General features: G+C 49.6%; 10 protein-coding genes across 10 annotated transcripts; 3 read left to right on the forward strand and 7 right to left on the reverse strand.

Annotated features, from left to right (window-relative positions):
• Positions 1 to 4,086: 4,086 nt before the first annotated feature.
• On the reverse strand, positions 4,087 to 5,007 carry P175DRAFT_0557872 (putative GPI anchored protein; the record flags this gene model as incomplete). The annotated part of the gene is made up of 3 exons (XM_040900803.1): positions 4,087 to 4,506; positions 4,564 to 4,675; positions 4,897 to 5,007. The coding sequence occupies 3 exons, from the start codon at positions 5,005 to 5,007 to the stop codon at positions 4,178 to 4,180; spliced, it is 552 nt and encodes a 183-aa protein (XP_040752594.1). The 3' UTR covers positions 4,087 to 4,177.
• A 76-nt stretch (positions 5,008 to 5,083) lies between these two features.
• Positions 5,084 to 6,101, forward strand: P175DRAFT_0437275 (putative aldo-keto reductase (AKR); the record flags this gene model as incomplete). Its single annotated transcript, XM_040893846.1, has 2 exons — positions 5,084 to 5,350; positions 5,418 to 6,101. The coding sequence occupies 2 exons, from the start codon at positions 5,084 to 5,086 to the stop codon at positions 6,099 to 6,101; spliced, it is 951 nt and encodes a 316-aa protein (XP_040752595.1).
• Positions 6,102 to 7,008: 907 nt separating this feature from the next.
• P175DRAFT_0437632 (heat shock factor family protein) lies at positions 7,009 to 9,469 on the forward strand (the record flags this gene model as incomplete). Its single annotated transcript, XM_040893859.1, has 2 exons — positions 7,009 to 7,475; positions 7,540 to 9,469. 2 exons carry the CDS (start codon positions 7,009 to 7,011, stop codon positions 9,467 to 9,469), a joined length of 2,397 nt encoding a protein of 798 aa, XP_040752596.1.
• A 123-nt stretch (positions 9,470 to 9,592) lies between these two features.
• P175DRAFT_0250204 (uncharacterized protein) lies at positions 9,593 to 10,147 on the reverse strand. The gene has a single exon (XM_040892696.1). It carries the CDS (start codon positions 10,002 to 10,004, stop codon positions 9,717 to 9,719), a length of 288 nt encoding a protein of 95 aa, XP_040752597.1. The 5' UTR covers positions 10,005 to 10,147; the 3' UTR covers positions 9,593 to 9,716.
• Positions 10,148 to 10,275: 128 nt separating this feature from the next.
• cwc27 (putative peptidyl-prolyl cis-trans isomerase) lies at positions 10,276 to 12,357 on the reverse strand. Its single transcript, XM_040897255.1, has one exon. It carries the CDS (start codon positions 12,216 to 12,218, stop codon positions 10,473 to 10,475), a length of 1,746 nt encoding a protein of 581 aa, XP_040752598.1. The 5' UTR covers positions 12,219 to 12,357; the 3' UTR covers positions 10,276 to 10,472.
• A 342-nt stretch (positions 12,358 to 12,699) lies between these two features.
• Positions 12,700 to 13,686, reverse strand: P175DRAFT_0416648 (DUF3431 domain-containing protein; the record flags this gene model as incomplete). The annotated part of the gene is made up of 4 exons (XM_040893082.1): positions 12,700 to 12,742; positions 12,818 to 13,390; positions 13,451 to 13,585; positions 13,646 to 13,686. Coding segments are annotated over 4 exons (792 nt in total), but the record flags the coding sequence as incomplete, so codon positions are not given.
• A 540-nt stretch (positions 13,687 to 14,226) lies between these two features.
• On the reverse strand, positions 14,227 to 16,180 carry P175DRAFT_0501849 (uncharacterized protein). The gene has a single exon (XM_040897256.1). The coding sequence runs from the start codon at positions 15,874 to 15,876 to the stop codon at positions 14,431 to 14,433; it is 1,446 nt and encodes a 481-aa protein (XP_040752600.1). The 5' UTR covers positions 15,877 to 16,180; the 3' UTR covers positions 14,227 to 14,430.
• Positions 16,181 to 16,293: 113 nt separating this feature from the next.
• Positions 16,294 to 17,852, reverse strand: P175DRAFT_0480042 (replication factor C subunit 3). The gene is made up of 5 exons (XM_040895415.1): positions 17,584 to 17,852; positions 17,439 to 17,526; positions 17,216 to 17,390; positions 16,777 to 17,154; positions 16,294 to 16,710 (listed from the first exon to the last, which is right to left on the reverse strand). The coding sequence occupies exons 1-5, from the start codon at positions 17,718 to 17,720 to the stop codon at positions 16,322 to 16,324; spliced, it is 1,167 nt and encodes a 388-aa protein (XP_040752601.1). The 5' UTR covers positions 17,721 to 17,852; the 3' UTR covers positions 16,294 to 16,321.
• Positions 17,853 to 18,018: 166 nt separating this feature from the next.
• On the forward strand, positions 18,019 to 19,238 carry P175DRAFT_0516767 (actin-related protein 2/3 complex subunit 3; the record flags this gene model as incomplete). The annotated part of the gene is made up of 6 exons (XM_040898927.1): positions 18,019 to 18,024; positions 18,091 to 18,136; positions 18,264 to 18,538; positions 18,605 to 18,720; positions 18,821 to 18,899; positions 18,973 to 19,238. The coding sequence occupies 6 exons, from the start codon at positions 18,019 to 18,021 to the stop codon at positions 19,018 to 19,020; spliced, it is 570 nt and encodes a 189-aa protein (XP_040752602.1). The 3' UTR covers positions 19,021 to 19,238.
• Positions 19,239 to 19,386: 148 nt separating this feature from the next.
• trm6 (tRNA 1-methyladenosine methyltransferase subunit GCD10) lies at positions 19,387 to 21,139 on the reverse strand (the record flags this gene model as incomplete). Its single annotated transcript, XM_040900804.1, has 2 exons — positions 19,387 to 21,004; positions 21,054 to 21,139. The coding sequence occupies 2 exons, from the start codon at positions 21,137 to 21,139 to the stop codon at positions 19,387 to 19,389; spliced, it is 1,704 nt and encodes a 567-aa protein (XP_040752603.1).
• Between the last annotated feature and the right edge of the window lie 567 nt (positions 21,140 to 21,706).

A 21,706-nucleotide genomic window follows, 5' to 3' on the forward strand; every position in this document is an offset into this window, starting at 1 on the left:
TGCTGGTGTACTTATGGGAGTCTCAAGTAGCTCGAAGCCATTCTTCTTCTTTCAAGTTACTCCGTGGCTCTCGTATCAAATTATTCCATGTGTCTTTCTATCCTTAAAAAAGATCAACTTAGGTACTGAATACTAATAATACTACTACTAATAATAATAGTCATGGGAATAATAATAAAAAAATAATAACAATAAATAAAATCAAATATAAAAATAATAATAATAATAATATTATAATAATAATACTCGTGCCCACTGCCTAGAGAGCTTGGGGACGGGGCCCTCGTACTGGAGATTGAACTACCGCGTAATTCTATCCTCCTTCCTTCCCCTTAACCCTGAGCTCTGGGTTCGAGAAGGAATCATTTTCCTGAGAGTAATTTCCATCTTATTAAAGACTTTCCTGATACGCTGGAGAATGCCTTGCCAGATTGGTCTCAAGCATCAAATCGCTGGGTAACCCTACCACACCAGACCTCCTAGTAGTTACTCTTTAGCCAGACAGTAAGCATACCAAGGGAAAAAGCAGGAAGATTAATCTCCCACAGAAATTCCGTCTTTCTTTTCTCCGAATTCAGTCTCTTTATTACAGCTCTTCCAGGTACGCAATGCAATACCTGCCTACCGGGGACAGTGGTTGGATCTCCTGAGTCTTTCGAGGCAGTGAAAAGCAAACACTGCCCCGAATTTCATCATTCCTGGGCGACCAGAAGGGGAAAGGATGGTAATTCTGTTAATTATAATCTCATTAGACTCTGACACACGAGCGTGGAGATCGATGCTCTTTCGTTCTCCTTGTCGGGGCTTTTCCGGGAAGCCGGTGGCCATTGAAACATCTTCATCCAGCTCCTTTCTCGTTTCCCAAGAGGCACTAGCAGTTTTAGCTTCTTTGCTTCTTTACTTACCTTTTTTTTTTTTTTTTTTTTTCCCTTTTTCCCCCTTGTATCAACTTCTTCTCCGAACGTTCCTGTTGAATGGGTTCTGACCTTCTGGGTTCTCACTCCGGGAGTGTTCCATGGCTTCCATGAGTCGAAGCTATTCAATCGGTGGGTTTATTGGGGATCCGCCGGAGAGTGGGTAAACCCACTTCTAGATTGACCTGATCTCCTCCCTGAACAAGGAGCTCATCAATGCTCATGGCCACACGAGCTCGGACAACGGAGGACTCAAGACTTCCCCCTCCTTGGAGTGGTTTCCTGTGCTAGGTAGGTCATTGTCATTTCACCCATTGTAACTCAAAATCAAGAACTTTGCACATATGATGATGTGATGTGATGTTCAACCTAGAACGGCATAAAGAATTGTACCTGTCTATCGGAAATGAGATCGACCCCTGATAGACCATACTGATCACCTCCCTTGCCGCCAACAGTCAGCCATCCAAAGACAGTTGCTGTGACGGCAACAAGTCGTACTCTGGTAAGTATCTGTACAAATGGACACGACCCTACTATCCTTGCTGTCCTTAATCGTCCTTCGATTTACTATTATTATGCCATCTACTTGACACAAGTCCCCTCTCCGGGAACCTCCGCGACTTTCCCCCCGAGCGAGAGATGACTAGCATTCTAACCGGTGCACTTCACATCCATACTACTTTCCTACTATTGGCAGCCCCCTTTTCACATTTTACCTAGTTATTTGACGACGAAATGACCCATCATCTCCAGCCAATAACAGAGCTACTGCTCCGACAATCCTTTGGAGAGTAGCCCATTATGGGGTTTCCTCATTCCCTCATCTGCCCCTCCTTCCTACCTTGTACGTATCGATACGCAGTTCCTCATTAATCGTATGGGAACAGACTGCATAGGTAGGAATAGTGGACAGCTCGACTACTCCGTACGGTGGCGATGCGGCACAGCCAATTCCCAAGCTAGAATCCGCTAGACCGTCACCAGAACTCTTTGGATGGAGCCGTCCGACTATTGTTCGGCGGAGCGCACATTTAATACTACTAAACCCTAACTACTACCATACTAGGCTCTAGCCATGTCCTCCTATGGAGCAGCGGAGCTTCAGCATCTGTCACCTGTCACTTCATAGGGACATTGGGGTACGCACAACAATCTTCGGGGCTTCTAGCTCCGTAGCAAGCAGCACCCAGTTTCACCATTAATTTAAGAAATTGGGTCCGGGTCAACCCAGTAGCGTGGCTACTGGGACTTTTTTTTTTTTCGGTTTAAAATCCACCAAATATTGACGAAACCGAGGTCCTGCGGTTTACCCCTTAGGATAGGGAAAGAACCCTCCTAATTATGCAGAGTACGGACGCAGTACCTAGGTACTTACCTAGGTACGGTGCTCATTGTCATTGCGAGTACTGCCTCAGGGTGGTGTTTATACCAATCATATGCTGGATGTGCCTTGGGAGGATGTCTGGTTTTTCCATGACCTGTCTACCAGTACAGTCAGTAACTATTTACATTTGACTGACAGAAGACCAATAGCTATATTTGTGACAAATCTGATAAGTCCTTACCAAAGAGATACTTGGGCAGTTCCCGACGCATTCGAAAACCGATCCATTTCCGGCTGCTTAGTAGTGCTCAGGAGAGTCGCCTCCGTACTCACATCTACCATCAATGTGCAAGCACCAGACGGGCTACGCAGTTGAAACAATAATCTTAGGATAGCGCGACTTACGGATTAGGACCCGGAACGGTTTTGACCCTTTAACGGATTGGCCACCTGTCTAGGTAGGTTACAGGTATGGCCATGGTGATCGTTGGAGTAGCACAGCTGAGTCTTGATCGTGAATTTAAACCAGGTACCTACGGAGTACTCTGTAAAATGGAGAAAATCTCTTCTCCATTGGACGAGAATGAGAACTGCATCCCAAACCAGACCTATCTCGTCCGCTTGCAAGTGGAATTTTGTTTTTCTGCGTTCTTTTCCTTCTCACATGCAGACAGATAGATGTCCCTAATGCAAAGCAAGCAATCCGTACGCCACATCGGCTACCCAACAGTCGCCACAAGCTGCCCAGCGCCCACTCGACAAAAAGCAACTCCTTAGGTAGGTAAAGTACTGACCAAAAAACCCCTTTCTTTCTTTTTTTTCTAATTGTACGGGTACACCGTAAATCAAGTTGGTTCGAAATCAAATCTAAATACGGTATGGTATACCTACTTCGGTACGTGTGGGCGCTGTTTAAGAAACTATAAATCGTTCTCTAGACTAAATATAAAAACGCCCTGGGCTTACTAGACCTAATATTGTTAGTGAAGGTATCCAGTACTCCGTACTCCGTACAGACTACAGAGCACCGTGACCGTACTGCAATGTCTCACTTACTCCGTACTTATGTTACCCTGCTCTGGATCCCATGCAAGGGTTCCGTCGAGGTTTGGATTCTACGGAGGATTCCAAGCTACTACTAGTAGTACTAGTGCTACTTAGTAGAAGATGTGTACAGTACAGTACATACGGAGAGCAAGTAAGAAAGTACGTAAGACAGTCATACGAACTGGCAAGTACTGTATATAAGCTGGGACTCAACTTTTGATTTCGATCTTTCAGGGGAATATCTCTAGCTGAAATGATAAAAATGGAATACAGAATGCGATACGATCCGGAACGGCGAGCGTAGTCTCCCAGCCGCTACTTCAACTATGTAGAGTACGGATAATTCAGTCTTAAACCTCTATGCTGAATGTACCTCCTACTACGTACAGATAACCTGGTGTCGCGACGCTGTGCTGTACATTTCCCTACTTAGGATTGAACTGTACATAACCTTACCGTCAAGGTCATGGACGTCAAGATCGAATTAGAATTTAGTCTGGGTTCCAACGCGGATACAGCCCTTGCATGGTTACTATAGCTGCACGTGTATATTCACAAAGGTTTTCTTGTAGATAAGGTCCGGTCAATTTCTTGCCATTTGATGGAGCGCGTTCAGTCGGTAGTTCTAGACAGCGTCAGATGGAATAACTACATAGGAAAGTCATTGTTAACTACGCAAGTCGGCTGACACTTGCATATATGTACGGAGTATATAGGAGTGTACATAATTTCTCCCAGGAGTTACTCTACGACATTATAATTGTATTGTCCGTAGCAGGAGCTAAAACATTAACATCACTACCATTCTCACTAATAAGTATTGTAACCTGATTGTCTAGAATGTTCTTCATATTGGCCATTCCGATGCACTCGGCAATATGTCAACATCTTACAACCAAGCAACCACGCCCAAGCCCATAAGAGCAGCTAGAGAAGCAGTCTTGGAGATATGGGGTGCTGCTGCTGCTCCATTCCCGCCGGGTTCGGCATTGTTGTTGTTATTGCTACCGCTGTCGCTATCGCCGTTAGAATTCTCATTTGTAGAGTTGGACTCGGTCGAGGATGGAGTCGTATCAGCAGTAGATGCAGAAGTAACCGTAATACTTGCATCTGTCGTGCTGCTACTGGTACTGCTACTGGTGCTCGCGCTCGTAGTCTGACCAACAGACGCATAGCTCGTAGTTGAAAGATTGCAGGAGGTAAGGATATCGTATGCGTCTACTAAAGTTAGTTGCTTTCTTGAAAAACAAGCACCTGAAGAACGACGTAGCTTACCGTTGTCATGAGGGTTATTATCGTCGTCATCATCATCATCATCATCATTTCCATGGAGTCCGTCACATAGATTCGCGATGCCGACGGTAGAAATGATGTAGACGTAGAAGGTCTTCCCGAGGGATAGAAATAAGCTCGATATGGGATGCCGAAGTATATATATACATATACAGTAGTACACCTTGCACAGCCTCTTACAAGGGGGTAGATCTGCGGAAAGATATCCTGCCAGGCAATTAAATAGAAATAATGTTGCCTGTGTAGAAATTCTACTTGGAACAGGGCAGGACTTGGATTGGGTCTTGGTCTAAATTCCCGGTCTTATACATATACCAAGGTACATGCTGTTAGTCCGATGAGATCAACAGCTTGTTTTTGGCTTGATTGGCGGAAACTCCCGTTTTTGCCCCCCTCAGACGTCAGCTTAACCTGCTCCAGTTTCATTGTATCAACACCATAGCGAAGACCCTAGTCATATCCATTTATTCTGGGGAAAATAAAGCACCTACTGCAGACCACTATGGCTCGAGCTACCCTAAGTAAGGTGTCCTGGGATGGCTATGTGCTTCGTTCTGTTCAGAATACGACCCCCACATTTCTACCCACCTTCATTTACGGCACAGCATGGAAGAAAGATCAAACTGCAGATTTGGTCCATCAGGCTCTCGGGGCAGGATTCCGAGCTATCGACACGGCAGCTCAACCTAAGCATTATCGGGAAGATCTCGTGGGAGAAGGGATCCGTCGCGCTCTCGGCCACGGGACAGTGCGTCGGGAAGATTTATATGTATGTTCCGAGAGGCTTCCTGATCTTCAACTTGGATTTTTACCGTGGCCTCGGCTAAAATTGTTAGATTCAAACCAAATTCACTTCTGTCCAAGGTCAAAATCTTGACGATATGCCATACGACCGCAAGGCTCCGGTAACTGACCAAGTTCATGCCTCTATCAAATCATCACTCTTTAATCTCCGACCGTCTGCCACACCTGAAAGCGCAGACGACACATACATTGATACCCTTGTACTTCACTCTCCTTTGCCCACCATGGCACAGACATTGGAAGCGTGGCAGACCTTGGAGACATATGTCCCCCATCGAATCCGCAACCTAGGGATCTCAAACACCTCCCTCCCTATCCTTGAAAAGCTGACTTCGGTTGCCAAAATAAAGCCCGCTGTCGTGCAGAACCGGTTCTACGGCGCTACTCAATATGAGGTTCCTCTCCGGGCTTTCTGTCGCCAAGAAGGCATCATCTTCCAAAGTTTCTGGACCTTGACGGCGAACCCGGAACTAGTCCAGCCCGGACATGGTGCGGTGCATAGGTTTGCAGAAGGAGCGGGGATATCACCTCCTGCGGCTTTGTATGGGCTTGTTATGGGCTTAGGAGGGACTACTGTTTTGAACGGGACTACAAAGAGGGACCGGATGGAGGAGGATTTGGCTGCGCTGAAAAGAGTGGAGGAATTCGCGAGGCAGAATCCTGATCAATGGAGAGATATTTTAGCAGAGTTTCGGGAAGAGATTTGCGAGGACTAGCACCGCAAAAGGGCCACATGTGGATGTATCATTGATGAAGCTGTACGGAGTATAGAAATCCGGATTGGGAAAGGCTGGCACGTGCTGGCGATCGAACGCCATGACTAAGCCACCACATTTGACCTCATCTCAGTGTCCACCACCAAAGGATTCAAACCAACAGGAGCGAGATTTGTCTAGCTGCAAGACTTTCCATCTATTGTCCATCGAGTGCAAATTTTCTGGCATTCACGGCTTCGTCATTGTCCCTTTCTTCTACCCTCCGAAAGGTGGCCGTTTACCCATCTCTATTGCGCCTATTGCCCTCTAATCTACAGTCTCCGGAACGAGCCTGACGCTCAAGGCTTTTTCTCCATCTGCGCCGCCCTCTGCGGGCTATCATCATCTTATCAGCCTTGATGCTGGGGCCCAATTGACTCACACTTCGCTATTCACACCAGGAAGGTATTCTAGACCTCTGGATATCGTGTCGATCCTTTCCCCCTCCTGCTCCTCGCTGTGTTCATTCTCTGCTGCAGCATTTGGCCGCGCTCGTCGCGTGTGTTCGCCGATTATAACTCCATCTTCTGCACCGTCTTTTAGCATCGCGTTTCGATTTCTTGTTTCTTTCCAGCGACACGGTTGTGAATACTTATCTTGAAACGACGTTTATGACACTTTCGATACTATTGGCGCGTTGTTGAGCTCTCCTGCCAGGTTGCTTTTTTTCGCATCCCCGCAATACATCCCGCCCAGAACCCGAACGCCCGTGAATTTGCTGGATTTTCGATTTTCTTTCTCCGAATACCTGCGTTTCCCCCGAGCTGCGTCCTGGTAGCGCAAAACAACGATCTGATTTCTCAACAGAAAAAAAATAAAAATAAACATCAGGATTCCCCGGCCGACCGTAGGCATCCAGTCGCCTGCGATGAGTCCCTCAGGTGTAACGCGCAAAAGACCCGCTCCTGGCACATCCCCAATTGTCCACCCCCAGCTCAACGCAGTCTCAAACTACCCTTCGGGTACCGGATCTCAGCTATCCAATGACCAGTTCCTACAATGGGGCCAGAATACGGCGCCCAATGCCGTGAACCCTTCCTCCTTTACCGATACCAATGCCTACAACGCCGCAGCCTCCCTATCAAATCAAGATGTCCCTGCCTCCTCTACCACAGCGAACCAGATTGCACGCAGACAGCCCCCCAATCAGCTAATTAGCCGGAATCGGGGATACGAACAAACCCCGCCATCCTTCCCGGATCAAGGTGGCGGATCTCGAGAGGCCGGAGGTTGGACGGAGAGCTTGGATGAGCTTTACCAGCGCGCGTTGGTCGCAAAGAGGGAATCACAGGCCAAGCGAAAGCAGATACCTCCATTTGTACAGAAGCTGAGCAGGTATGCATTCCTTGCATCAATTTAACCCATATAGTTTCAATGTATAACTGACCGCTTTTTTAAGTTTTCTTGACGAATCCAAAAATACCGATCTGATTCGATGGTCAGACGACGGAAACTCGTTCATTGTGATGGATGAGGACGAGTTCGCTAAGACTCTCATCCCCGAGCTGTTCAAACACAATAACTATGCCTCCTTTGTTCGCCAGTTGAACATGTATGGGTTCCATAAAAAGGTTGGACTTTCTGATAACTCCATGCGAGCCAGCGAACGAAAGAACAAAAGCCCCAGCGAATATGCCAATCCATACTTCAAGAGGGGTCACCCCGATCTTCTGTGGTTAATCCAGAAACCCAAGAATGCGGCCGGTCAAGGGGCCAAGTCTACAAAGGGTTACGTGCGTGTAAAAACCGAGGATGTTGATGAAAATGACAACGATGATTATGGAGACGATACTGCACCGGCATCACGAGATGACCGCTCCCGCAATGGGCAGCTGTCCTTGGTTTCAGGAAATCCTATGCCCAAGGACCAGTTTGCGGGTGTTTACCGCGAGCTGCAAGCCATTCGACAACAGCAGCAGATCATCTCCAACACTATCAGCAAACTCCGAAGAGAGCATGAGCAGCTTTACGCGCAGGCTGCCAATTTTCAGGAGCAGCATACTCGCCATGAGAATTCGATTAATGCTATTCTAACCTTCCTCGCCACCGTTTATAATCGCAGCCTCCAGGGCCAGGAGGGGCAAAACCTGGCAAACACATTCGCCGGGGCGATCTCTCAGGATCACCAAGGTAATGTCGTCGATATGGGAGATAATTATTCGCTGAGCACGTTAGGTGCTTCCACAATGAATAGTCCTGGTGGACCACGCTCGATAAAAAAACAACCACTGCTACTCAAGGCGCCACCAGCTCCAGACCGCCTGGGCCGTGCAACAACGCTCTCGCCCGCCGCAAGCACGAGCACATATGATCGCTCACAGTCGCGCAATCATATGCGGCAACCAAGTGCCTCGCAGCCTGGCGTCGTCGAGGAGGTGTTCGACACCAGCCCTAGACCAAAAGAACCGCCACCGCCTCAATCCCAGCAATACCCCCAGCGAGATATCATGTCTGTTATCCAAAACTCAAACGCGCGGAATGGGGTCACAACCAATTTCACTGATTTCCCGAATGTACTATCGTCACTTGAAACATCCGGCGGCAACGTACCGCTCACTCCGAACCAACGAGCGGACATGCTCCGTCTCATGGCCAATGAGACCGCCAACGCCAACTCCAACCCAGGCATGTCTCAGAATAATGCTTTAATCACGCCGAACCCCCCACCCATGCCACACAACTACACAAATCGTCTCGCGAACACCCGATCTGAGATCGACAACCTGGCCAAGATGCAAGCGGAGCAAGACCGCTCCGTGCAGAACCTGACTAACCTGCTCCAACCCCTCAGCCCAACCGGAACCATCCCTGGAATTGGAACGGACGGAAGTGTCCCTCCCGCCCCGCTCGACCTTGACCATATCTTCAACAATGACTACTTCACCGACCTTGGCGACCTCAATCACCACAGTAAAGGCCCCCTGGACTTTGGAGACCCAGCCGACTCGGACCACGCGGCTCCTCCTGGCGAATTAAATGCGACCACCGGTGCAGAAGACCATACAATCAAAGACGGCAATGACCTCTTTGATTTCGACCATCTCGCCGGCAACGACGATCTTTTCACCGGATCCAACCAGCACCAAACGCCCGATTACTTCCACGGGTTCGACCCCGCGGCGTACGGCAATAACACCGCCACATCCGCTGCCGTGAATCCGGTTAGCAATCCTTCCGGTCGAGTCGTGGAAACCCTCACAGACAGCGAGGCCACCAGTCCCGCCAACACCGTGGACGACGGCTCCCAGTATCCCGGTCAGGATACGGGGTATGATTCTCAAGGAGGTAAAGGTGGTGGCGGAATAGCCAAACGGCGAAAGAAAGCTTAATCCTTTTTGCTTCTTTCCTTCTCTTTTTTCCCATCCTTCCTTTCTTCCCCAATCACTCACTCTCTGACCTTATGCCTTCCCCTACCTACAATACTCGCCTCTGATGAAATTCCAAGTAATCCCACCCTTGGCATCATCATCCATGATTTCTAAAGAGAGAAAACCATGCCTATACTATTTCCGTTCATATTTTCCACGGCCAACAAAGCTGAGACGAAACGAAGTGCCGTCTTTTTACCTCTACCTCTTATCTATCTACGTTATTCCTCCCTCTCTCTTTTCTCTCTCTATACCATGATGCTTGCAAGGAGTTTGGAATTAAAATGTAACCGTTTATATCTACCTGCGTTTTTCTAACTATTGTGTATTGTAAGTAACTGTACAAGGTACATAAATACATATATAGAAGAGGAAGACTCGAAGAGACCCCCGGCGAATAGATGAATGAGTGCACAGGTTTAGGACCTAAATTATTTTGCTTTCCTTTCCTTTCCTTTCCTTTCCTTTCCTTTCCTATTCCCCCATCCATCCCCATATAACTAACTATACAGAGTAAATCAACCTGTATACACCTATCGTAATGAATAGTATCCTATCCTATCCTATCCTGTCCTATCGCTATTACTATTAGTATGATCTTGCTCTAGTTGTCTTGATTTATATCTACCTAGTGTAAAAGTGGTTTTCTTGTTGAAAAGCCTACCTACTGGTTACGCTCTACTAGGCCATTGAATAAGTGATTATTAGCATAGATCGATCGTTAGATAGATAGAATGAATAATCCCTTGGGTAAGAGGTTAGTTAGGGTTATATTGTACCTATAGTGTGTAATAATAGGTAGTGGATTATATTTCTTCCTTGGCCATGCTATGCACGGGGCTGGATAGAACTATATATCAAGTACCGCACGACATGGCAAGCCATGGCAAGCAAAGCCCTGGCCAGGGTACGGGTGTAGGTAGGTTACATACTCCGTACATGTGTATGGGTATCATCAGGTAAATCACCTCTTTGACCACTCCAAATCCCCTACCCGTCCGCGCTTCCTCTCCCGCTCACGATCTCTCTCTAGGCCCCTTCTTCCACTGCCGCTGCCACCGCCACTCGCAATCTCCTTCTCCCGTTCGCGCGGGTCAATCACCATCAAGGTATCCACGTCTTGGTGCTTCTTTTTCCAGTTCAAGTCTTTGCCTAGCGTGTCCTTGCCGAAGCGGAGCTGGTGCGTCAGCCAGTCCGTTGTGTTGTCGTCGGTGGGTTCTCCCGCGCCGGCTCCGCGGTCTGGGGCGTTGCCCTCGTTGGTCGTGTCCCATGCCTGGCAGGATTGGCAGTTGGCGATGAAATGCAGGTCGCATAGGTGGGCTTCTTCGTCTTCGGCTTCAGCTGCGTCGGTGGCTGCCGCTTCTGCACCGGTTGTGCGACCAGGTGAGAGGTTTTTGTGGCGAGGTGGCGGACGGGAATCGGCGTTTTCCAGTTTGGTCTTGAAGGCGTTAAACAGCTTGAGGGCCTCGATTTCGGCTTTGCTGGCGGTGCCGTTGGCGCCGTTTGTAGCGCCACCGCTGCTGTTGGTGGTGCTTCCTGGCGGTGGTCGTTTGCGCCCTCGGATAGCGGTGTCTGGGATCATGGCTTCGAGTGCGGACTTGGGTTTGGAGGAGGCGGCGGGAGCATGCACGGTGCGGCGCATCGAGGCCTTGAGAGTTTCGATTTGGTCGTTTGTGCGAGACAACAGAGACTTTTTGGCGGGTTTGGGCGAGGGCGAGGGCGAGGGCGAGCGTTCTGGGGATTCGGGGTCGGGTAATGGGAGTTGATTGAATGGTTCTGGGGTCTTCGGTCGGTCCCTGGGGTTGGGAGACGGAGATCGTGTGGGCGAAGGAGAGCGCGGGCGTTTCCGTATTTGTGCAGACGCATTCTTCTTTGCCTTTTCTTCCTTCTCGGGCAGACCGACATCCGTCACAAGGGTAGGATTGAACTTCGGTTTTCCAGATCGAATCGGCATGCCCTCCTCCCCTTCCTCCTCGTCCTCATCATCATCCCCTCCGAAACTCAACAGTGCCTTCCCACCCTTGGGCTTCGTCTTCTTCTTTTTCTTCGCCGCAGGTTTCCCCTTCTCCTCTGTCTTCAACAACCCCCTCCCGGACCCTGTAGTTGTAGCCGTAACCTGCCTCTTCCTAACCTTGCCCGCCAACGGCCCCAACTCTCCAACTTCACAGCCCGTAATCTGAACCGGATACAGGGGCCGCTCAGTACCCTCGACCTTTTCCGCATCCGCAATCTTCAACACATTAAAGATACTATCGCCCTCGATGCGCCCAAAGAGCGTGCACTGCCCATTCAACTCCCGCTCCGTGTTCCCCAGCGTAATGAAAAACTGACTCCCGTACGACCCGTCCTCGCTCTTCGCCATCCCAACCAGCCCGCGCCGGTTGAACCGTAACCGACTATGCAGCTCATCGCTCAGCACAACTTTCTCGTTCGGATCGCGCGCCTCCGGGTCGTACTCGAATTCCGGGTACTCGTATATCGAGGTCCCGCCGGAGCCTGTGCCCGTGGGGTCTCCACCCTGGATGATGAAGTCGGGGACAATACGGTGGAAGATGGTGCCTGTGTAGTAATTGTCCATGCAGTGTTGGAGGAAGTTTCGGCAGGTGAGTGGGGCTTGGGTTGCGAAGAGGGCAATGTGTAGGGGGCCGAAGGTCGTGTTTAATGTTGCGGATGCGGTGGCCGCTGGTTCGCTGGCATAGTGGGCGGACATTTTTTGCTGGGATTGGGGCTGCCGAGCTATGAACCGCAATTACTTCATAATAGAGATAGGGTGGTTATTTCGGGGGAGGAGGTCGGTAGGGCGAAATGCGTGGAAGGTGGAGGTGGGAGAAAAGTCTTGCAGGGAAAAGTCGCGAAGTTGAAGAGTTGAAGCTTTTCGGCAAACCTTCCCAGGGTTCACGTCATGTCACGGTACCGATTGGATATACTGTATACTTCTAGTCTCGAGTATAGTTCTAATCCACAATTATATATTTATTGATACTAATCCATTATGATTTGAAACACAAGAGGTACTTCGCTCTTGTGCTTGAATTATATAGATAACTGCCATATGCTAGTGGTGGATCCATTCCTCCAATTGACCTCACATATATATATACACATATATAATATATACCCTCAAAAAGCAGCCAGATGAGGATCAGGTGAACCCGTCTGCTAGCCTCTTAAGCCGTATTCATAAACGCCGACGTCCCATAGACATCCAAAAAGCACTCGTCCATATCAGGACAACTAGCCCCTCAGTCAGTAAAGCATTCCCAGTGCCCAAACCCTTCACAATCAATCGACAAAGGAAAGAAAACTTACTACACAGCCTCCCTCCCAAAGATAACATGCCACATATATTCCATCACTCTCCCACTAACCTCGTCGTCCAGATCTGTCTCCATCACCCATTGATGATACAGCTGGTAACTGCTCAACGGTCTCTTGAGCACCTGCTCCCGCGAAACCGCAAACTGCGCACAACACGGCGCCGCAACGACCTCGGGAATGACAGTGGTGTTGAAAAACAACTTCCATACCGCCCCGAAGGCATTCTCTGCCTTTCTCGACTCCTCTCTCGGTTCCCGGAATGGCTGGATTTCATCAGGACACCCGGGGGACGGGGTACATCTGAGATTCGCGTAGCCGGTTCTTTGGACATAGTCCGTCTGGAGGTTCTTAATGCTCCGGACGTTGCTGTGGTCATTGAATTCGTTGTGCCAGGCTTCCGGGTAGCCGGAGCGGTGGCTGTGAAGAAAGACGATAGTGGATGGCAGGGCCTCGGAGTAGTGGTTGATGATGTAGGTGAGATAGACGTTGCTTTCGCGGCCTTTGTTTTGGGTGACGCCCAGGGGCGCGGACGGATCGTCTACGATATAAATTGCGTGTTGCCAGCTTGGATCTAGTTAGGCTCTCCATGACAAGAGATAGTGAGAAATAGAGGGAGGGAAGTACTCAGGCAACTCATTCCTAATCCAATCCGTATCTTCATTCTTCAATTTCCCCACGACAATAACGCGATCGTTCTGTACCTGGCTGCTGGTGCTGGTGCTGGTGCTGGCGCTACTGCTACTGCTACTGCTCCTGCTGCTACCAGTAGTCTCATGTTGAGCCAGATTATCTCCCGGTGTTGATTTCCCGACTCGAAACTGGTTCGGAATGAGATCGGATATAGCAGGTCTTCTGCGACGGTTTGGTGGTGGTGTTGTTTTGGTGTCCGCATTCCCATGTGTACCTTTCTGCACTCTTCCCTGCCTATATCCCTGTGAATCGTATAACGTTGCAGGCGCAGTGCGCTCTTGTTTCCATCGATACCAGTTGGAATGTAACCGGGCGAGTTGGGAGTCGACCCATAAGATAGAGAGGACGATGAGGGCTACTGCGACAATGCGCACGAGGGTACGCATGGTAAGTTTCTCTCTCACCTACGCGGAAGCTTTGCCCTCATTCAAATGAAGAGTAGACCTTGATGATGGGTTTATCTCTTAAGACTCTTTCCGGGTGATTATTCGGATCCATGGTGTGGTTAGGTAGGGTTGCATGGAAGCAGCGGATTTCCAGTTTCCTACCATTGCACTCCCCCTTAATCTACTCGTGGGTATAAAGGGCCTTGGTTCCGAATATTTATTAACGTTATATTGAGAATCATGATGTAATCCCGGTTCTCTCTTTAAGGATCAGGGTTGGTGGTGGATCCATGGTCGAGGTGTTGTCTACTGTCATAAGAGATTGGCATATCATGGATAATTCTGCTTCATATATATCGTGGCTGTCTACTACTCAGACGGAAATAAAGCGCCTTAGACTATCGTAAACGATCTGAAGTTGCCCAGCAACATTACACACTAGAAATCCTTGGATATCATCGTACAGTTAAATCATCATCGCCACCTGGGCCACAACACAAAACTGTGGGCGAAAGCATCGGAGTTATACTACGGCGACTTGTCCTCAGCCGCCTGCGCAGCAGCAACAGCGGCCTCGCCAACCTTTTGCTTCTTGGTGATGCGGAAGCCTCCGGCGAGAAGGAAGAGCGCCTCCAGCCCGAGAATCGCAGCTAGGGTTACCATCGCACCGATAACTCCGGCAACCGGTCGGGAGACGCCGCCGCTGCTGTTAGACGAGCTGGAGGAGGAGGAGGAGGAGGAGGAGGAGGAGGAGGAGGAAGAAGATGATGATGCACAAGAGCCGCTAGTGTTACCGCACATTTGGCAAAATTGATCGTTGCTGGTGATTGCAATCTTCTTAGTCTCGTTGAGAAAGGTCGACCAGGGGATCGTGGAGCCGGATTGGCCGTATAGGGGATACTCAGTTAGGGTTCCGGAGCCGGTAAGAGTGCCGTTGTGAAATACGAAGCGGACGCTGATTTCAGAGGCGTCAGGGAAGTCATCGGAGGTCGAGTTGGTCACGAGCTCCCAGACCATAGAGGAAGCGTAGTCTGGAATCCCGGTGAAGTCCACATCCACAGTAGGAAGTTGAGCTAAACCGAAGTAGGAGAGGAAAGTACCATAGGAGCCGAATTCCACATGCAGCTTGACCTTGCCCTTGGTAGCAATGGTACTGTTCAGCCCCTTCAGCATCTCAGCAGCAAGGGTCATGCCTGCGACAGCACGGATCTCCTCCGTGGCGTTGTAAGCTAAATTATACTGTTCGATATTGGCGTATAGGAAAGCCTGGTGCAGCTGGTCCGCGGTTGGAACGTTGGTAGTGTTGTGGATATAGCCGACATTGAGATAATCAAAGATCGAGTAAGCGTTACTAAACGAGATGCCATCGCCGGAGAAGGAAGTATTGACCAAGGGGGTCAAGGACTCGTAGAAGTCCTTGGTGGACTTGAGCAGCCCATCGTACAGGGCAGAGCTATAGTAGCTGTTGCTGCTGACAATGGCGTTCTGGCAGTTTGTGGTGGACTGCAGCCAGGTATTGTCCTCACTGCTGGACCCGCTGTCGATGAGGGTTAGGGGAATGAGCTGGTAGCCTCCCAATGGCGAGTCAACGGTCGTTCCGTTGGCCAAAGTCTGGGCAGTATTTGCCACAGGAGGATAGACACCCTGGAGGAAACCGGTAGCAGAGTTCTGCAACACATTGTCGGAGGGCGCTGATGCCGAGATCTGGCTGAGCTTGACAATGTCCTCACTGATACCCTCAATATAAAGCGCGGAGCTGGAGTTGATGTAACGGTCATGGTAGAAAGTGCCACTCATATACACCTCATGATAACCCAGGTCAGTCAGCTCAGTGTTGCCCAGGATCTTTGCCGTACGATCACCATGGCGATGGAAGACATAAGCACCGAGAATCTTCTCTGCAATGACCTGCTGGGCCAGAGGGAGGGCCACCAGGGTCATCAACAGGCTGGAAGGCTGCATGGTGGAACGCATGGTGAAAGATTCTCTCCGACTCTTTTTTTCTCGACTCGAGAGGGAAGTATTGGGTGGGAAATTGAGGGGAAGGGGGAGTTAAATACCTACATGGTGACCTCGTTTGGTGTTGATGGCGGGGTTCGAGTTATGGTTGATGGTCGAAGGTAATTACATACAACGGTAGAACGCTTATCATGCAGAATTTTTCTCTGGCTTCCCCTCCTCCTCATGGTAAGAGAAAGAAAAAAAAAACCATTAACTAATAGTATATTCTCTCAGATACGAGCCCTGTCTACCATTGGGCTGGGGTGCTATGTCGTTATCGGGCGTGTCCCGTCCGAGGAGATCCTTTGCTTGATCTCCCTACTCGGCTATACGAGTTATACTGTACGGAGTCTGGGGTGCTCCCCCACTCTTATACTTTTTCCACTAATGGTTGTTTATTAATGCTTTCCATGGCTAATTACTCCATCAACTCACACCCATTCCGCACCACGCCAACCAACCCCCCCGTTTGCACCGTCTCAGATCCGCCAGCGGACAGACGCCATTCAATATCAGCCAGTCCTTCCAGCCAGGTAATTCTCGTCTGAGCCGGTACCTCCAGCCGTTGCAGCTGCTCACTCAGGGCGGAAAGAATATCAGCCAACGCAAGGCCTTTGTTGATCTTCAAGGTATTAAGAGTATTGAGACATGAGGTGACATCGCTGGTCGCGAGTAGAGTAGTCATGATTTCTTGGATATCGGATGGATGAGGCGCAGCAATGCAATCGTAAATCGTCTCGTTCGTGATCGTTTCCGGTTCGGGGAGAGGTTCGTCTTTGGGTGCGTTTTTCACGGGAAGGGGTTTGCCTTGGGTCGGTCAGTCAATTGCAAAGGGAAAGAAGGAAAAAAAAAAAAAGATGTAGGGCTTCGTACTGCTTGCATGGCAGGCTTGTAGAACGTTCAAAGCACGACGCATGTCACCTCTGCTCAGCGTGACCAGGCTGCCAATCGCGTCGGGTTGGATGCGCACTTCTTCCTTCTCAATGACCTGGTCAACCAGTACCTTGATATCCTCCTCTTTCAATGGACTGAAGCGGAAGCGGGTACATCGTGAAAGCAGAGCTGGCGACAGCTTGTGTGTGTAGTTGGCAATGATGCAAAAGCGCGTATTGGCTGTGTATCGCTCCATAATTCGGCGGAGCGCCATCTGTGCAGTGGCTGTCATGGCATCGGCCTCGTCAAGAATGATCAATTTGAACGACGCAAGAGACGATGTGGAAGACGGGGCCATCGAAAAAATCTGCTTCGTACCTAGTAGAGGTTTCATCAGCGTGTGTCAGGGTAGACAAAAGGTAGATCGGAGGTGACAAACTGGCAAATGTCTTGATCTGTTCTCGAACAACATCAATTCCTCGATCGTCACTGGCATTCAGTTCCAGCACCATTTGTCGCATATTTTTGCTCCCGTATATCCGCCTCGCCAGCGCCAGAATTGTCGACGTTTTCCCCGTTCCTGGAGGCCCATAAAGCAGAAGATGAGGCAGTTGCTAGACAAATTAGCTGAATTTGTAACAACGACAGTTTCCGATGCGTACATTTGCTTCAACAAATCGATTAATGGTAGCTAGGATGTCCTTGTGACCGGAGACATCGTCGAGCGTGTTTGGTCGGTATTTCTCTACCCTGCAGTTGGTCAGACGGAGAATCACGAGAATATAAAGCGAATCTTAGTTTACTGACCAAGGAAGATTATCCTGGGCTTCTACCGGTAGATCTGCAGCCGGTCTCTTTGACTTCGCACTCGTATTGTCGGAGCTGAACTGGATGGCCTTGGAAGCTGGAGCATCCACGTCCATTTCGTCTTCGAAATCAGACATGACGATTATTATCTTCTGGTGAATTTGATAGTCTTTCCCAAAAAGCAAGCCAAATGCTTTGAAATGACAACCTCCAAATCCCAGGATTGAAATCTAGCAAAACAAATCTGAATCCAGACGCGTCGAAATTCCACAGCGCGTAAAGAGGTTCGGCACCGGAAAATCTAAGGAGCTCCAGCGGGTGATGACATGCGAACTCCCGCCAGGTAACAGCAACGGCCTCCCACGAGATCTTGATCAATCATCCTCGTTAGACAGGTTCTGCGGGGACTGACCTCTTTCATTGCGAATATACACAATGCCGGTATAGATTCCACAACAAGAGTTTCTCTCCATTTGCGTTTTTGGTATTTCCCCTAACACCATCCAGGCATATCACTCCATCTTCCTTGAGGACGGGGATGTCGCCGTAATAGGTACGAATTGAATGCGCCCTCTCCAGAATGCCGCAGAGCTCAAGAGCAAACCAAAAAAAAAAAAAAAACAACCAACCCCTCTTTCCCAGCTAATTTTATCTTGTACTCATTGATGCGTTTCTTCCAGGCAACTTCCCTGTCCTACCCCTCCGCACCCGCACTCGCGGCCCCGCATACACTCTCCCCCTCCTACCACCCAACGTCGCAGACATCGATGTGCCCCAGGACAGCGAGTCGTACGACTGTGTCGATGAGATCCTCTCGCTTTTCCGTGCGAATGTCCTCTTCCGGAACTTTGAGATCAATGGCCCTGCGGACCGTATGCTCATCTACGGGACTCTGTTCATCACGGAGTGTTTGGGCAAGGTCAAGCCAACGATGACCGTTCGTGAGGCGGAGAAGGTACATCCCATTTTGTGATGATTGGAGATCTGCGAGATCGGATATGTTGACGGGTTCTGTTTCTAGGCTCTGAACAATATCGCGCTCGATACCAACTTCGCTATCCCCGGCGATGCGACTTTCCCCCTGAACCAGGCCTTTGAACCCCCCCGTGATCGTCAGGATGCGGAGACACTTAGATCGTATGTACCATTTCCGTCTTACTCTCATAGTTCTTTGTTGCGGTTGTTTACGTCGCCATTAACGTCGACGTTGGGCTAACCGGATGGCGTTGGGGAATAGATACCTTGCTCAGGTGCGACAGGAGATTGCCACTCGACTGCTAGCTAGATTATACCCTGGGGGCGTTGGTCCTTCGAAGGTCGGAGCCCCTCTTCCCTTAAATCTCCTTCATCTCTAGTACTAATGTTGGACCCGAGCTAATGGTGTAATAGTGGTGGCTGAGCTTCACGAAGAGGAAGTTCATGGGAAAGAGCTTCTAGGAGTTAGAATAGGGTAGGAGAAGATAGGAGGTATCTAGGTAGAGATTGCTTTGGTTTGAGCGTACAAATCAGCGTGTGGAGGGATCCGGATTGCTGTCTTTTTATTCAAGGTTCTGCGAAGTTTCTTTAGTGTGATATACTCGTACATAAAACACATATAGTAACGAGGTAAACAATGACCTTCTTGTTTAGGTCGCTGTAATCCATCCGTAGAAAGTAGTTGCATAATCCTCTTTCGCCCTGATATTTTGAGACTAGGAAAAATATCATATCTGAGCATTGACTGAGTTGGAAATAGTTTACTATCCTGAAGTAATCTAATTTACAAAGCATTTTTTTTTTTTTCTTTTTCAAGGTTGTAGAGTGTCATGACTGCATCTCAACATCAACTCCGCTTGGACTTCCCGGTGTAGCACTAGCTTGCGCAGAAGACGCAAGCTTCCTCCTCTTGCGACTTGGGTTACCGGCGGCTTGGATCATTTCTTGAGTAGGAAGGACGCGAATGCCATGGAAGATGTAGCCCTCTGCGCCTCCCCGACCGGACATCATCGGATGCGTGCGGCCCGGAAGAACCTGCCAGGGACGGACTCTTGTGGCTTCAAGGGTGGGCGCGAGCAACAGCGTAGGATTCAGAGGGAACTCTGCCTTTAGTTCGGGGTATTCGCATCCTGGATCGAGTTCGTCGGACAGTGCTGGGTTTGCCTCCTCAAGTTCTCGGCGCTTGGTTATATAAGCGGTTTTTCTGGCGGTGGAGTAGAGGTCTGCGATTTCGGTGAGGGGCTCGATGGTGGGCGAGTACACAACCACTGGGGCGGATCCGGCGAGCAGAGGCACCGCGTATTGGAGGACACTATCTGGGTTCATCAGCGTTGCGACAATGAGGCCGTCGTAGCCACCGGCTCGGACTTCGTCGACAACACTTCGAACACGGGTCCATCTATTTCGTTTCCGGTAGTATGCGCTGCGCTTATTGGTTTTGTAGGTGGCTAGCTCAGCATCAGGAATAACGGGGGGCTCCTGCGAATAGATCGGGTCGGATTCAGGGTTTAACACCTGCAGCCAGGATATCGTCTTGAGATGTGTATAGAGAGGGTGCGACTCGTCTGGGTTGCTCTGGTCGTAGCCGAAGTATTTTAGCAGCGCGGTGTTGGGCTGCTTGTTTGCGTGGATCAGGGTTAAGGTGTTTCCTGAGGCGGACATGTGTGCTGGGCGCGGTGCACGCTGCTGTGTACCCGGTTTTTGCTCCGCGTCTTCTGTGCTACCGTCTTCGCTGCACCCTTGTTGTTGGGTTTCTACATCGTCCGTCTCCTCGTCGGTATAAAGCAGACCCATTCTTTCTGCCATTGCCGCGAGCACCAAGCCTCCTGTCTCATCCACCACGAGATAGCGACCGTTGGGTTTCGACTGAACAGCTCCTTCAAAAGAAGCATCCCCACCATGGTGTACGTTTCCCCAACACCCAATAAGGCCGATCAATTCGTCGCGCAACTCCATCGCCTTTGACGCAGAATCCCGATTCTCCAGTATATAACTCGTGAGAGCGCTGACATCCAGTGGAAAGACTGTAAATCGCTTCATGTACTTCTTCTGCTTTCGCAGGGTGTACTTGGCAAGGGAGAATGCCGTTTTTTGGTCCAAAGCCGAATGCGACTCTAGGATTTTCGCGATAATGTCCCGCCCCGCACCTGTGGATTCTTTCTTCAGCGCTTCGATCTCCTCCAAGGTCAATTTTTGCGTCGATGCATCGTCGATGGTGTCGCGATTGGTGCGCAGGGGGACCCCCTCTTCATTCTCCTCGACCTCATCATCTCCCTCGCCTTCTGTGATTAGCGATTCTGCATGGAGTTCGGCGGCAGGCACCACGCGCAGGTAAGTGCTATTATTGGCTTCGCCTGGGGTTTCGAGGATCTCGAAGGTCAGGTAGAATGGTCGTCCGATGATCTGGTTTGCGGGGAAAGCGCCAAACTTTCCCAGATTTATCAATCTAGTTTGGTTAGTACACCAGAGAACGCAGAAGCTGGCGGTGCACATACGTGTTCGGGACTATCTTGATGACTTTGGTAGAGTCTGAGGGTAGTCGCAAGTAGACGAATTGATTGGGACGAATTGCGGAATGCATTGTGAAGTTGTCCTAGATGGTTCAGTCCCAAGGCGACATAATAGTATTTCACACAGAGGACTTGCACACGGCCAGACAGTCGAGTAGCGGCTATCCTCAAGCTCCCTGCACTTTTTTTTTGATAGCGCACGGTCCACTTTTGCGAGCTTCTGATCCGGAGTAACTAACTGGTGGATTACATAATCTAATACGGAGACTTGTTTTTCCGGAGTGTGTCACATGCGCGCCGCTTGGCCCCGGTGTGGCTGTGCAGGCGGGGTCCGAGATGTGGCTGAGCGTTTCTTTGAACCTCCTTCAAGCAAAAAGAACAAGAAAGATAGTAGTAGTAGTAGTTCTTCTTGAGATGGATATACGAAGTAACAAAAGCAGCAAATTTTAACATTATCCATCCACATCCTGACCTCGGAATGCAAGTAAATTATGGTTGTACGGAGTATGGTGCTTCTCCGCCTCCAGTCCAGATCCTCACTCCACAACCAATAGATTGACGCTGGAACACTGTTTGGAATTCGGGTGCCTATTATCATCATAAACTTACCATTGATGTATTTATGGGTTTCTCCCTCT

This window comes from Aspergillus ochraceoroseus (genome assembly GCF_002846915.1).
Source record: "Aspergillus ochraceoroseus IBT 24754 chromosome Unknown P175scaffold_4, whole genome shotgun sequence".
In the NCBI taxonomy this organism is placed as follows: Eukaryota; Fungi; Ascomycota; class Eurotiomycetes; order Eurotiales; family Aspergillaceae; genus Aspergillus; species Aspergillus ochraceoroseus.